Raw genomic sequence first — 17,072 nt, 5'->3', positions numbered from 1 at the left:
CTCTTAGAACTGCTTTTGCTGCATCCCATAGGTTTTGGGTCGTTGTGTCTCCATTGTCATTTGTTTCTAGGTATTTTTTGATTTCCTCTTTGATTTCTTCAGTGATCACTTCGTTATTAAGTAGTGTATTGTTTAGCCTCCATGTGTTTGTATTTTTTACAGATCTTTTCCTGTAATTGATATCTACTCTCATAGCGTTGTGGTTGCAAAAGATACTTGATACAATTTCAATTTTCTTAAATTTACCAAGGCTTGACTTGTGACCCAAGATATGATCTATCCTGGAGACTGTTCCGTGATCACTTGACAATAATGGGTATTCTGTTGTTTTGGGATTGAATGTCCTATAAATATCAATTAAGTCCATCTTGTTTAATGTATCATTAAAGCTTGTGTTTCCTTATTTATTTTCATTTTGGATGATCTGTCCATTGGTGAAAGTGGGGTGTTAAAGTCCCCTCCTATGAATGTGTTACTATCGATTTCCCCTTTATGGCTGTTAGTATTTGCCTTATGTGTTGAGGTGGCAGGCAGATTCTTAACCACTGTGCCACCAGGGAAGCCCCAAAACTTTATTCCCTTGCTTGTCTCCTCTGACCTTAGTGCCTTTGTTGTCCAGTCTGACCTCAATCCTATGCTAATTGAACACTAATCAACCAGAGTCAGATGACTAAAACTGCTGTCGATAACATCATTGATGTACTAAAACTGCTGCTGTAGATTGCATCATTACTGTACAAACTCAGAGCAAGATGAATTAACAGGCTCTAGAGCCATGGACACCCTGGCCAGAGAATCATAAACCAGAGACATTCTGACCCCCAAAACTATGATTAAGAAATGTCACAAGAACTCCTTCACATGAAAACTAATATAAAACAAGGGCAGAAAGTCATATATAACTGGCTGAGATGAAAAAACAATAAAATAAAATGAAAAAGGAAATGGGAAACATGACAAACAAAAAGTATAATAGCAGAATTAAAATAAACATTAGGAGCAATATGGAAGAGAGATGAATGTGCCTAAAATCTTATCAGTAATACAGAGTACAAACTTGAAAAGGTCTCTCAGAATGCAGAAGAAAAGAACAAAAGTATGGAAATAGTAACAAAGGATAGTGAAAACTACACGGGAAAGGGACAGGGTAGCCAGACTAAGTGTTTCTGAGGGGAATCCAGAAAAACTGGAATAGAAGCAATTAAAACTATAACTAAAGAAAAAAAGAAAAAATAAACTGGAGGTTGAAAAAAAGACTGAGTGAACTCCCTGTGTTGCAATGGGCAGGAAAAATCAATGAAGAGGGCTTCCCTTGTGGCCCAGTGGTGAAGAATCTGCCTGCCAATGCAGGAGACATGGGTTTGAGCCCTGGTCCGGGAAGATCCCACATGCCAAAGAGCAACTAAGCCTGTGCGCCACAACTTCTGAGCCTGCGCTCTAGAGCCTGCAAACCACAACTACTGAGCCCGCGGGCCTAAAGTCCATACTCTGCAACAAGAGAAGCCACCACAATGAGAAGCCCGCACACTGCAACGAAGAGTAACCCCCGCTCACCGCAACGAGAGAAAGCCAGTGCACAGCAATGAAGACCCAACACAGCCATAAATAAATAAATAAATAAATTCATTGAAAAAAATAATAATTACATATATGTTATACAAAACAAATACACAAAGCACAAATACCAGAAAAAGTACAAGGCTGTCAATATTTTCCTCCCCCTTTGGAAATGAGGGATACACACTGACCTCTGGGAGAGACACTGTGAAATCAACATACAATAGATCTGGATATGGATGTAAAAAATCACCTGAAAGAGTTAAGTTAGATCTCAGGCCAGAAATACTGAGGTACTACGTACATGAATATATTAATGTATCTACAGAAAATGTCAAGTAGAATTGCAGTTGACTGAAACATCACTTCTCCACTTAATTTTTTGTACAGGGAAGAGAGGCTTTAGCCAAAGGAATTTGAGAATTCTGACCTCAAAGATGAAGGCATCCCGCCTGCAGAGATGGATATAGGGATTGCAGTCAATGCACCTGACATATTCTGATCCCAAAGACAAAAATCACTCCTATCAAAGCCCGATGTCAGTAAACATTTATCTTACATTCTGCTTATCTAACCCATCTTATTCTGAGTCCATGGTCATGAAACAATCTTCTGACTATGATTCTGTTCTCTATGTCATTATGCCCAGAGGGAGAGAACAAGCTGCTCACAGCAACTCCATGTTTAGTCCGTGAGATGGCAACTCCTCATTATAAAATAAATTGGATTACTGGGGGGAAGATATGCTAATACTTCAAGTATTCAGGAGTTAGGAAATTAAGTTTACTGGTTAAGGATATGCACTTTAGAAGCAGAAAAATACGAATTTAAATTCTGGCTCTGCCACCTGCCAGCTCTGTGATCTCCAATGTAAAATGAGGACAATGATACCTGCCTTGTAGGATTGTAAGTATTAAATGAGACAATGCATCCAAAGTACTTAGCACAGTGTTTGCCATATGGTAGGTGCCCAATAAATATTTGTTGAAAAACAACATGAATGTATGTGATTGATAAGTGGTTCTCATTATTTAAACTTGGTATTTAAATAAGCTTAGTTTATACGCATCTTCCTCTAAAACACAGATCCAATCTTAGGGTACTGGGCAAAAATCTGGATTTCGGACTTGCCTATCTTGAAGATAGACTCTTCTAGACTTTGATAAGCTCTCTAACTAATTTCTGCCATTCTGTATGAGGCCTTTTGAGGAAAAGATTGACAGCCTTGTTTTAATACTCTGATATATCCATGTGGCAACCAAGTCAAAGATCTAATTTTTAAATTTTTTTAAAATTTAAATTTTATAAGGAGTTATCTCTAGGTGATGGGATTATGAGTGACCGTTTTCCCTTCTATATTTTTCAAATTATCTATAATACAAAAGAAAAGTTGTCTTTTTTATTATTTAATTTTTTGAAATTGCCTCCAAAAATTCGGACAAAGAGAAGATAAAGATAGAAAAGATGAGATTAAGCTAGAAGTAAAGTTTGTCACCGAAATGCATTATGGTAAGGTTCTATAGGTTTCCTAAAGGTACAGAAGAAATGTTTTCCTAAACTTTCTAGCCTCCACCTAAAGAAACTATGGTCACTAAGGAGATTCAGAGTCTATAATGTAAAAATAACGTAAGGTCCCAGAAGCACTGCTAGTCTTGTTAATAAACCATGAGAGAGGTCTTCCCTGGCGGTCCAGCAGTTAAGACACTGCACTCTCACTGTGGGGGGCGTGGGTTCGATCCCTGGCAGGGGAACTAGGATCAGTGCAGCCAAAAAAAATAAACCACGAGAGAAATTCTTCTCATGGGGTTTCACTGAAGAGTGTTTCTTCTGACATCTTTCAGTAAGTTAGTGGCATCATGCCAGAACACAAAGATTAAAATGTAAACTCTGGACCAATTCAAGAAAGCTATTGTTTCTAAACTACAAAAACAAAACAGGGCTTCCCTGGTGGCGCAGTGGTTGGGAGTCTGCCTGCCGATGCAGAGGACACGGGTTCATGCCCCGGTCTGGGAAGATCCCACATGCCACGGAGCGGCTGGGCCCGTGAGCCATGGCCACTGAGCCTGCGCGTCCGAAGCCTGTGCTCCGCAATGGGAGAGGCCACAGCGGTGAGAGGCCCACGTACCGCAAAAACAAAACAAAGCAAAACCCAAACCTCCTTTGCAGATAATTTCTCCCATAAAGTAGTCACACTGCACAAACTCTGAGAATGGTGTAAGATGTATTTTGATGTGACACATTTTCCTCAAAATAAAGTATCAACACAAAACACCTAAAAACAATGCCAAGGAAAAGAAATAAAACCTTTAAAAAGGTGTATTTTAAAGACAACTTTTTTTTTAAATCAAATGAAAAGAATATATCAAAAACTTCTTACTGGTAGAAGGAAAAGACAACCTTCTTTGCTAGAATTAACTAAGACATTACTTGTCTAGTTTAAATTACAAAATAGGGAATTCCCTGGCAGTCCAGTGGTTAGGACTCAGCACTTCCACTGCCAGGGGCCCAGGTTCTATCCCTGGTCAGGGAACTAAGATCCCACAAGCCTCATGGCACATCTAAAAAAAAAAAAGAAAAGAAGAAAAAGCTTAAAAGCAGAAGGTGGAAATGTTCAATTCTACATCTGGAAGAAATATATAAGTTAGTAACTTTATTTTCCTACAGAAAATATGGTCTACGTCTTACCATGTGTTGCTGGTTCCTTGGTAACTGTAACTGGCTGTTCATCCAGGAAGAAATCTGGTAACAAAGGATGGCCTGAAAAATTGACCCCAAAAATAATTAGGTTAATGTAACAACTTCAGTATATTAAGATTTTAACACCTGTTTAATAAACGTTACATGTTTTTATTTTATTGATCATTCTGGTGCTGTGGAAAAGACTCCCATGAGAAGTGTCAAACTATCTGACCTTCATTAAGCTAAAACACTTTTCCTGTAATCCAGTTATCCTCCTCTCCTTCAATAAATTTCATCTTTAAGATCCAACCAAAGAGTTGCCTATTATGTTAAGCCCTTAACTGCTCTCCCAAGAGCTTTTGCCCCTTCTCTCCTATCCATGCAACCCTTCTGTGCTACATCCCTCCAAAATGCTCTGGACTCATTTCCTACCTGGCGCCCCAGAGAGAAGGTGGTTCCTCATTAACAAGAAGAACTTGTTTCCCATCTCTGTCAATGTGTGTCTGTCTTTCCCTCTCAGAAGATTAAAAAAACTGGAGGGCAGGAATGCACCAGTCTTTGTTATATTCTAACACTTAATCATAATTCCATAATCATATTAAGTTCTCAACACTCGATAGGATTTTTAATTTAAATCAAATTTAAAATTTTGTGCATAGTGCCATTGTGTCCTTAAAACCTAAAGTGATAATTACTGAGTACTATGATTGTACCATAAGCCAGGTACTGTGCCCAGCACATTATATACTTTATTGCATTTAGTTCTTACACAAATCCTGTGTAGAAATTATCTTTCCCTTATTTTAACCAAAAAGGAAAGTGAGGCTCAGAGAAAACAGGTGACATGCCTAAGGCCACCCAGCTAGTGAGCAGCTGAGCAGAAATGGCAACTGGGTTATCTCCTCCCAAACTCCACTTGCTCCTAATCACTATACGATATTGCTTCCCTCACAGGATTGCTATGAAGGCTAAACAGATACTGTATATAAAGGTGTTTTTTAAAACTGCAAAGAGCTATTTAATTCAATTCAGTTCAAACTGAAGAGACAGGGATGATACAAATAGAAACGTGGTTTCTGTCACCTAGAAGCTCAACCTAATGAATAATATTTAAAATACACTTTTGCACAAATAAATACAACTCCCATTTGGGGCTATATTGTCTATTATATAGTATACTTTATACATAAATTAAAAATGCATTATCATCACCATCCTCACCTACAGTTACAACGGTAAGAATTATTTTTGAACAAGGGGCCTTCTGAGATCTTCTCAAATACCCCCTTGTACATGGGGTAGACCCTGTTCATTCACCTTCACCATTCATCATGAAGTTACTCTCAGACTGCACTTAAGAGACAACATTTGGAAAGCCCATAATCTTAAAAAGTTTTTGTAAAAAACTCACCACTGCATCATCTGTTACCATATCCTTGAAGAAAATCTTTACTGTGTGATTTTAAGGCCAACTTTAAAAACTAATTTTCATTTTTGGTTTCAAGATTTGGAAATGGTTAGAAGCTGATGTGACCTTCTCTATCTGTGCATCACTTAAAAAGCCTTCAACTCACTTCTATTTTCCCTTTCTCTGTTTTTCCAGTTGTGTTGGTCTGGGTTTTTCCTTTCACTAGGAGGACAGCTTTTAAAAGAGCATATTAATTTTATAATCACATAAACATACACACAAAACAGATGTACGTCCACTGCAGAAAATGTGGAAAAACACATCACTACTTTTGAAAACTATATGCATTACCTGGTGTAACGGCATAGACATCAAAATTTTTTATTCCTTCTTCTTTTAAGATATTTTCATCAATAATAAAGTTGCCAGTAAAACTTTTTGGCTTTTTGAAAATGCAATATGCAGCATCTGCCATGATATCAACTTTTCTACATTGGCTTTCAATACCAGATCCTCCCAGCATATCCATAGCAGCAGTGTATATGGCTATAGAGAAAACAAACATACACATATGTAACTCTAAATCAAGTAATAGGACTATGGGAGTAACAAGCAAGACAAATAATCTCTTTATAACTCAGGTGATGAGAAAAAGGTCCAGAGAGCTTAAAGGATTTGCCAAATGTTTTACTGACATAACTGGGTAGACAACACATATTCCTTGCTCTGCACAACACTGCCTTATACAGTACTCCTTCATGAGACTATGGCAAAATTCAATTAGATTTCTGACTAAGAATGCTCAAAGAATTTGCATACCATTCTTGAGAGACAAGAAAGCCAGTGAGGAATAAGCAAGAGCACTGAGCTGTAAACCAGGTGACTGACATTTTTAAGCCAACTATGCCGTGACTTTCGGCAAGCTACTTTAACATCTTTCGGCCTCAGTTTCTTGTTTCTAAAATATGGAGCTCCTTTCCTAAGCTTATTTTCTCTTTTTCCTCCACTAGAATATAGAGACTCTGCTTTTCTTGTTCATCACTGTATCCCTAGCTCCTAAAACAATGACAAATATACCATAAACATTCAACAGATACTGGCTGGACTTGGGGGTCCCTTTTAAGTTCAGATACTACTTTCATTTATGAAATACTAGAAAATAAAGAGAATTAAAAGGAAGAAATTTTGTTTTTGGCCACACACTGTGGCATGCCAGATCTCAGTTCCCCGACCAGGGATCGAACCTGTACCCCCTCCAGTGGAAGCGTGGAGTCTTAACCACTGGACCGCCAGGGAAGTCCCAAGGAAGAATTTTTAAATTATCTATAATCCCCCATGCCCAGAGATAATTACTATTTTTAAAATAAATTTACTTATTTGGTTTTAGTTTTGGCTGTGTTGGGTCTTCGTTGCTGTGTGTGAGCTTTCGCTAGTTGCGGTGAGCGGGGGCTACTCTTCGTTGCGGTGCATGGGCTTCTCATTGTCATGGCTTCTCTTGTTGCAGAACACCGGCTCTAAGCGCCGGGCTTCAGTAGTTGTGGCATGCAGGCTCTAGAGCACAGGCTCAGTAGTTGTGGCTCACGGGCTTAGCTGCTCCATGGCATGTGGGATCTTCCAGGGCCAGGGACCGAACCCATGTCCCCTGCATTGGCAGATGGATTCTTAACCACTGCACCACCAGGGAAGCCCAGATAATTACTATCAATATTTGCATATAATTCCCACTGTTTTCAGTGCATATAAAGTTTAATTTTATTTAATTATTTATTTTTGGCTGCATTGGGTCTTTGTTGCTGCACACGGGCTTTCTCTGATTGCAGCCAGCGGGGGCTACTCTTCATTGTGGTGCGTGGGCTTCTCACTGTGGTGGCTTCTCTTGTTGAGGAGCACAGGCTCCAGGCGAGCCAGCTTCAGTAGTTGTGGCACACGGGCTCAGTAGTTGTGGCTCGCGGGCTCTAGAGCACAGGCTCAGTAGTTGTGGTGCACGGACTTAGTTGCTCCGCAGCATGTGGGATCTTCCCGGACCTGGGATCGAACCCGTGTCCCCTGCACTGGCAGGCAGATTCTTAACCACTGCACCACCAGGGAAGCCTCTAATTTTTAAATTACATGTTTTTTATGAAGTAACTTGAAACTCTACCATTAATACCTTATTAATTACACATTGTCAAAGTTGTAAATAGTAACAACTCAATTTACATATGTATTTTAGCTTACATTTAAAGCAATGAAAGTCAATTTGTTTAAATGTACTTTAGGTGTCAGAGTTTCTAGTAATTTAGATAAACTCTCCATTCCACTACTAAACCATCCTGAAATCATTACATACTGGAATAACTTACACATTTCAGTCCACAAGATGAAAAGTATATAGCTTTTAAGAGCCACTGACCCTTTTCACTCATTCAGCAAATAGCTATTGAGCCTTACAAAAAAAGGCAGGCACTATTGGAGGTATTGGAGCAGATGAGTGGACAAAACAGATAAAAAGTCCCTACATTCACGGCAATTACATCCTAGCACACATCGCTCTTTCAAAGAGTGCACATTAACTTGGGGAATTTCCTAATAGCATTGAAATAGAAGGTACTTCTCCATATTGTAACTAAAATTCCTTTACTAGGAATAATTTTTTTTACTTTACCAATAGCACAAGAGCTCTGGCCTCACTCTTAACGTGGTAGCTTATTAATAAAAAATAGCAGGGACTTCCCTGGTGGCACAGTGGTTAAGAATCCACCTGCCATTCTGAGGGTTGTCTTTTGGTCTTGTTTATGGTTTCCTTTGCTGTGCAAAAGCTTTGAAGTTTCATTAGGTCCCATTTCTTTATTTTTGTTTTTATTTCCATTTCTCTAGGAGGTGGGTCAAAAAGGATCTTGCTGTGATTTATGTCATAGAATGTTCTGCCTATGTTTTCCTCTAAGAGTTTGATCGTGTCTGGCCTTACATTTAGATCTTTAATCCATTTTGAGCTTATTTTTGTGTATGGTGTTAGGGAGTGTTCTAATTTCATACTTTTACATGTACCTGTCCAGTTTTCCCAGCACCACGTATTGAAGAGGCTGTCCTTTCTCCACTGTATATTCTTGCCTCCTTTATCAAAGATAAGGTGACCATATGTGCGTGGGTTTATCTCTGGGCTTTCTATCCTGTTCCATTGATCTATATATCTGTTTTTGTGCCAGTACCATACTGTCTTGATTACTGTAGCTTTGTAGTATAGTCTGAAGTCAGGGAGCCTGATTCTTCCAGCTCCATTTTTCGTTCACAAGATTGCTTTGGCTATTCGGGGTCTTTTGTGTTTCCATACAAATTGTGAAATTTTTTGTTCTAGTTCTGTGAAAAATGCCATTGGTAGTTTGATAGGAATTGCATTGAATCTGTAGATTGCTTTGTGTAGTATAGTCATTTTCACAATGTTGATTCTTCCAATCCAAGAACACGGTATATCTCTCCATCTATTTGTGTCATCTTTAATTTCTTTCATCAGTGTCTTATAATTTTCTGCATATAGGTCTTTTGTCTCCGTAGGTAGGTTTATTCCTAGGTATTTTATTCTTTTTGTTGCAGTGGTAAATGGGAGTGTTTTCTTAATTTCACTTTCAGATTTTTCATCATTAGTGTATAAGAATGCCAGAGATTTCTGTGCATTAATTTTGTATCCTGCTACTTTACCAAATTCATTGATTAGCTCTAGTAGTTTTCTGGTAGCATCTTTAGGATTCTCTATATAGAGTATCATGTCATCTGCAAACAGTGACAGCTTTACTTTTTCTTTTCTGATCTGGATTCCTTTTATTTCTTTTTCTTCTCTGATTGCTGTGGCTAAAACTTCCAAAACTATGCTGAATTATAGTGGTGAGAGTGGGCAACCTTGTCTTGTTCCTGATCTTAGTGGAAATGGTTTCAGTTTCTCACCATTGAGGATGATGTTGGATGTGGGTTTGTCATATATGGCCTTTATTATGTTGAGGAAAGTTCCCTCTATGCCTACTTTCTGAAGCAACTGACAAAAGGATTAATTTCCAAGATTTACACGCAGCTCATGCAGCTCAATAACAAAAACACAAACAATGCAATCCAAAAATGGGCAGAAGACCTAAATAGACATTTCTCCAAAGAAGATATACAGATTGCCAACAAACACATGAAAGAATGCTCAACATCATTAATCATTAGAGAAATGCAAATCAAAACTACAATGAGATATCATCTTACACCAGTCAGAATGGCCATCATCAAAATATCTAGAAATAATAAATGGTGGAGAGGGTGTGGAGAAAAGGGAACCCTCTTGCACTGTTGGTGGGAATGTAAATTGACAAAGCCACTATGAAGAACAGTATGAAGGTTCTTTAAAAAACTAAAAATACAACTACCATATGACCCAGCAATCCCACTACTGGGCATATACCAAGAAAACCATAATTCAAAAAGAGTCATGTACCAAAATGTTCATTGCAGCTCTATTTACAATAGCCAGGACATGGAAGCAACCTAAGTGTCCATTGACAGATGAATGGATAAAGAAGATGTGGCACATATATACAATGGAATATTATTCAGCCATAAGAAGAAACGAAGTTGAGATACTTGTAGTGAGGTGGATGGACCTAGAGCCTGTCATACAGAGTGAAGTAAGTCAGAAAGACAAAAACAAATACCATATGCTAACACATATATATAGAATCTAAAAACACAGAAAAAAATGGACATGAAGAACCTAGGGGCAAGACGGGAATAAAGACGCAGAACTACTAGAGAATGGACTTGAGGATATGGGGAGGGGGAAGGGTAAGCTGTAACAAAGTTAAGAGAGTGGCATGGACATATATACACTACCAAATGTAAAATAGATAGCTAGTGGGAAGCAGCCGCATAGCACAGGGAGATCAGGTAGGTGGTTTGTGACCACCTAGAGGGGTGGGATAGGGAGGGTGGGAGGGAGGGAGACACAAGAGGGAAGAGATATGGGAACATATGCATAACTGATTCACTTTGTTATAAAGCAGAAACTAACACACCATTTTAAAGCAATTATACTCCAATAAAGATGTTTAAAAAAAAAAAAAACAATCCGCCTGCCAATGCAGGGAACATGGGTTTGAGACCTGGTCTGGGAAGATCCCATATGTTGCTGAGCAAGTACACCCATGAGCCACAACTACTGAGCCTGCACTCTAGAGCCCACGAGCCACAACTACTGAAGCCCGTGCACCTGGAGCTTGTGCTCTGCAACAAGAGAAGCCACCACAGTGAGAAGCCCACGCACCGTGACAAAGAGTAGCCCCTGCTCGCCACAAGTAGAGAAAGCCCGCACGCAGCAATGAAGACCCAACCCAGCCAAAAAAACACAAAAAACATAGCTAACATTTATTATGTGTGTCCTGTGCTGGGCATGCTGCTACATACTTTACGTACATTATCTGAACGAATTCCATGAGGTACGTACTGTTATCCTCATTTTACAGATGACAGTACTCAGGCACAGAGGGGTTAAGTAACTTGTCCAAGGTTACAGGAGCTAGAATTCAAACACGTGGCTGCTTGACTCCAGAGCCAGGCTCTTAGCCACCATGTGACTAATGGGCATACTTTGTTAACCAACAGTTTTGAGTTCAGTTATCATCTTACTCGCATGAACTGCAGAATTTTTCTGTAAATATTTCAGTATGGTCTACAATGAGACTATATGTATACATACACACTCCAGTCTCACTGTAGACTACATGAATGGCATGCAAATTCTTAAAAATTATTAATTAAGAATATGCCATGTAAGTATATACATGTCACGTATGTGTGTGTGCATCCATACACACACACAGTGTAAGAACAAGGAATGGTATTCCCAGACAACCTACTCTTACTTTAGTGACCTTTCTACGGAAGATACAAAGAAGGCACAAATAAACCCCCCAAATCAGGAAATGAGCCAAACAGTTATTCTCAACAAAGTTTCTATGATGTGAACAGGCCAACCCAACAGGTTATAAGACTTACAATAAAAACAGATTAACAACATGATCAATCAAGTCAAATTCCCTGATGATTTCTGGCAAAAAAATATATATATATTCAAGATTTGTAATACACCCCAGATCACAAGAATCCTAAAAGTAGCCCTAAAACTTAAGTCTTATTAAGGAATAATTGGAAAAGTATCTGTTACCTTTTGAGTGATTCTCCTGATTACAGCTTTTCTTTTTTAAAGATGTTTTTGATGAGGACCATTTTTTTAAAGTCTTCATTGAATTTGTTACAATATTGCTTCTGTTTTATGTTTTGTTTTTTTGGCCATGAGGCATGTGGGATCTTAGCTCCCCCACCAGGGTTTGAACCTGCACCCCCTGCATTGGAAGGCAAAGTCTTAACCACTGGACTACCACGGAAGTCCCTGATTACAGCTTGTTTTATTGGAAATTTGGAAAAGTATGTGAATAAATTTCTTTATGTTTTCTAAGCACAAGAAATAATTTTCGCTTTTCTTTTTTTAAGTATTTTATTGTGGAGATAAATATGTATTTTAACCATTTTTTACCACATGTATATACATTTTAACCATTCTTTTTGATGACTTGGGTGCATTTTATTGGTTTTCTTTCAGGTTGAACTTTTTGTTAAAACATTTGGCTTAACTAGCCAAGAGTTTTGTTTTTAATTGATTTTTTTTTTTTTTTAATTTTTGCTTGTGTTGGATCTTCGTTGTGGCACGCGGGATCTTCCGTTGCGGTGTGCGGGCTTCTCTCCACTTGCTGTGTGCAGGGTTCTCTCTACTTGTGGTGTGCAGGCTTCTGTCTAGTTGTGGCATGCGGGTTTTCTCTCTCTCATTGTGGCACGCAGGCTCCAGAGCGCATGGGCTCTGTAGGTGAGGCGTGCAGGCTCAGTAGTTGTGGCGCACGGGCTTAGCTGCCCCGTGGCATGTGGGATCTTAGTTTCCTGAGCAGGGACCGAACCCGCATCCCCTGCACTGGAAGGCAGATTCTTTACCACTAGACCACCAGGGAAGTCCCAGATTAACGATTTTTAAGTGTACAGTTCTTTGGCATTAAGTACATTCACAATGTTGTGCCACTATTACTGCCATTCATTCCCAGACTTTTCAAAATATCTTTTAAAAAATTTACTGGGTTGGCCAAAAGGTTCGTTCGGGTTTTTCCATAACACCTTAAATAAATTTGTTTATTATATTATAGATGTTTCGGGACTTCCTGGTGTTCCACTGTAATGAAAAAGATCCCGTATGCCTCAACGAAGATCCCACATGCCGCATCTAAGACCAGACGCAGCCAAAAAATAAAAATAAATAAATTTTAAAAAATTATAGACGTTCCATGTGTTTAACATTTTATTTGGACTTCTGTATACACTATAGTATGCTCACCATTAAGTTTACTTTCCATTCATCACCATATAGTTGATCCTCTTTACTTACTTCACCCTCCTCCTCCCTTTCCCCTCCGGTACCCGCTACTCTGTTCTCTGTACCCACACACAAACGTACACTTTTTTTTTTAATAAATTTATTTTATTTATTTATTTATTTTTGTCTGTGTTGGGTCTTTGTTGCTGCATGCGGGCTTTCTCTAGTTGCGGCAAGATGGGGCTACTCTTCATTGTGGTGTGCGGGCTTCTCATCGCGGTGGCTTCTCTTGCTGTGGAGCACAGGCTCTAGGCGCGCAGGCTTCAGTACTTGTAGCATGCGGGCTCAGTAGTTGTGGCTCGCAGTCTCTAGAGAGTGCAGGCTCAGTAGTTGTGGCGCACAGGTTTAGTTGCTCCGTGGCACATGGGATCTTCCTGGACCAGGGCTCGAACCCGTGTCCCCTGCATTGGCAGGCAGATTCCTAACCACTGCGCCAGCAGGGAAGCCCCCACACGTACATTCTTGTATGTACACACTGAACCGAAAATACCACTGATTATAAAGTGTACCACTGACAGGGACTTCCCTGGTGGCACACTGGTTAAGAATCCACCTGCCAATGCAGGGGACATGGTTTCGACCCCTGGTCCGGGAAGATCCCACATGCCACGGAGCAACTAAGCCCATGCACCCATAACTACTGAGCCTGCGCTCTAGAGCCCATGAGCCACAACTACTGAGGCCATGTGCTGCAACTACTGAAACCCATGCACGTAGAGCCCGTGCTCCGCAACGAGAGAAGCCACTGCAATGAGAAGCCTGTGCACCGCAATGAAGAGTAGCCCCCGCTCACCACAACTAGAGAAAGCCTGCGCACAGCAACAAAGATCCAACGCAGCCTAAATAAATTAATTAATTAAAAAAGAAAACAGTGTACCAATGAGGAAAAAAACCCTGCCAATTAAACTACAATATATCATCAACTGTAAGAGCAACCTGATATCAAAGATGTAAAAATGTGAAAACATGGGCATCTCAGCATCAGTGAAATACGGTATAAACGGCTTAACCTTGTTGGTAAGTAGGTCCCTTGAAAAACGGAAACCAGTTTTGGTTTCTAGTACCAAGAGAGGCCAGCTGCCACCCTGTCACCTTGACCTCCCTGGTTAGCTGAGTTCCCACGTCTACATGTAATGTGGTCCAGGTGACAGAGGACTGCAGCTATTCTGTGATGCTTTTGTTATCTTCCTCTCCACTGCCATTGCCAGTTCAGGAGCCACCAGTTCCAGACTCCCCACCCCAGCTCACGTGAAACCTATCCAAAAGTGGACCTTTGGGACTTCCCTGGTGGTCCAGTGGCTAAGACTCCGCACTCCCAGTGCAGGGGGCCTGGGTTCAATCCCTGGTCAGGGAACTAGATCCCACATGCTGCAACTAAAGGTCCCGCATGCCGCAACTAAAAAAATACCCCACATGTTGCAATGAGGATCCCGCACGTGGTAATGAAGATCCCGTGTGCAGCTACTAAGACCCAACACAGCCAAATAAATAAATATTTTAACAAAAAAGTGGACTTTCCTCTTCTACCACACTTGTTCTGACCAATCCAGACGCAAGACACAGCAGGCATTTTCAATAGCAGCCCTCATCGCTCCTCCCCTCCCCACCCTCCACGTCAGCAGAAACTATGAAATGGGTTTTGTAAAATGAGAAAATTATAGTTTTGAAGGTGACATAGTCGGGTGCCTCAGATCCTCATGTTGTGGAACTACTAAAGGCATGCTTTCTAGTCCATTTTCTGGATGTGTTGAATTCACTGGCTTGAAAGTTCTAGACCCAGAAGGGGTAACGTAGCCAGTGTAGAGAAGGAACACCGAGCCAGGGAGGACGAAAAGTGTGGACCAGGACACTGTTTTGATTGTAGATAATATATGTCACATCGTACTCATTTCATTAAGTGCAATAAATCTCCTCTTCCTGGAAGGGCAGTAATGTTGGGAGATTGCTTCTGGTTCCAGCAAGCATAAAGAAAGAACCACTCTACTCAGTCCAGAAAGAAGACATGTGTTTTTTAAATAGAGGCCTCCCAGACAGCCAGGAGCATGAACACCCTCTCAAATCCATTCTCATTGCCTCCATCATGAATAATGCAATATTCTAGCTAGGTTTCCTGCCTCCTCTTTCCACAAACTTACAAGTCATCCTATATTCAGATGCCAAATTAAACTTCCTAAACCTCATCAACAAACCACCGCTCCTCTTTTCCTTCTTCTTCTTACTGTTCTCCTGCTTCTAAAATTCTAAAGTGGCTCTCCGCTGAATAAATTCAAGCTCCCAAACTCGGCAATCAAGCCCCTTGGCCTTAGTTTGTCCATCTTCCCCACAACCTCATACCCACCCCCCCAACATTCAGGCCAATATGAACCCATTTGCAGATGCTCAAGTTCAGAGGGAAATAAATAGCCCACACCCCATCATGGGTACAGTATATTAAACCCCTTGTAGTTCCACCAAACACATGGTATTGTCCCATACTAAAGCCTTTTTTGTTCGCTCCGCCAGGAATGCCTTGCCCAGTCTCCTTCTTGCTAACTCCAATATTCTCTTGTGGTCTCATTTCAATTGTTCCATTAGAAAACAACCTTTCCTAACCTTTCATCTGAAATACATGGCCCTCTTGTTACGTTTTAAAAGTATCCCGTACATAATTCTTTATGCCGTGTATCATATGGAACATGACCGTCAACTGAATTCACTATGCTATACAAATCTAGGACCCAAATGATACCAATGGTTCCAAGATGTCTAGTCAATCTAAAATGAACATCTCTAAGCTAAAGCAAAGTCTCAGCAGTGAGCTGATTTCTTCTTCCAATCCTGATACTGTCCTCCACGTTCCCTGTCATACAACGTTCTCCCCCTTCCTTATATAAGCTTTGTTCAGAATGCCTATCTTGGACCTAGGTAGAAGGAAATCATACTGCACTTTCATTCATTCATAAAATACTTATTTAATGTCTACAATGACTATAATAAAATGAACAAAACAGATACTGTCTCTACCTTCAAGAAGCTTTTCTAGCAAGAAAGACATTAAACAGGGACTTCCCTGGTGGTCCAGTGCTGAAGAATCTGCCTTCCAATGCAGGGGACGCGGGTTCGATCCCTGGTCAGGGAAATAAGATCCCACATGTGTGCCCACATGTGGGCAACTAGGCCCACACACCACAACTACTGAGCTCATGCGCCTCAACAAAAGAGCCTGCATGCCACAAACTACAGGGCCCACACGCTACGGAGCCCGCACCACAACCAGAGAGAGAAAACCCACACGCCACAGCTAGAGAGAAGCCCGCACGCCGCAGCTAGAGAGAAGCCCGCACGCCGCAACTAGAGAGAAGCCCACGCACCGCAACGAAAGATCCCTCATGCCTCAACGAAGATCCCGCATGCCTCAACGAAGATCCAGTATGCCGCAGTGAAGATCCTGCATGCCGCAATGAAGACCCGACACAGCCCCCCAAAAGAAGACATTAAATAATTATAGTTATAAAATCAGCAATTTAATTTCAAATGTTATAAGTGCTATGAAGGAGATGTCCAGATTACTAAATCTAGTGGTCAGTCCCCATCTTGTAAGAGCTATGAGCAGCATTTGACACAACTGATCACTCCTCTTCTTCCTTGAAACACTTTCTCCAATTGGCTTTCAGGACATCACACTCTTTGATTTTCTTCCTACCTTACTCTCCTATGTGGATTTTTTCCTCTTCTTCCCAACCTCTTAACATTGCAATTGCCAATGATACTTTCTCTTCTTCTATTCACTCTCTAGCTGACATCATCTAGCCTTGTGACTCTATATGCCATCTATATGCTGAAAATCCACAAATTCCATCTCCAGCCTGGACCTCCCTCATGACCCCCAGACTTCCAAACCCAAGTGCTTACTGACCATCTCCACTTGGATGCTCAATCACAATGCCCCAAACTGAATTTGTTCCCCAACCTCCCTTGTCTGTAGCATTCCCGCATCTCAGTTGATGGCAACTCCATTATTCCAGT

The 17,072-nt window shown here is 40.5% G+C and overlaps 1 protein-coding gene across 2 annotated transcripts in view; it reads right to left on the bottom strand.

Annotated features, from left to right (window-relative positions):
- HSDL2 (hydroxysteroid dehydrogenase like 2) overlaps positions 1-17,072 on the bottom strand; it is a 124,583-nt gene that overhangs the window by 33,311 nt on the left and 74,200 nt on the right. For both annotated transcript variants that reach the window (XM_079928034.1, XM_079928035.1), the window contains 2 exons: positions 5,996-6,190; positions 4,243-4,314 (listed from right to left, as the gene is read on the bottom strand). In XM_079928034.1, the coding sequence (XP_079784160.1) occupies positions 4,243-4,314; positions 5,996-6,190 (267 nt within the window). The remainder of the gene's footprint in view (positions 1-4,242; positions 4,315-5,995; positions 6,191-17,072) is intronic.

Source organism: Stenella coeruleoalba (assembly GCF_951394435.1).
Source record: "Stenella coeruleoalba genome assembly, chromosome: 7".
Taxonomy (NCBI): domain Eukaryota; kingdom Metazoa; phylum Chordata; class Mammalia; order Artiodactyla; family Delphinidae; genus Stenella; species Stenella coeruleoalba.
Note: the sequence above shows the minus strand (reverse complement) of the source record. Positions and strands in the feature narration are given on the sequence as shown.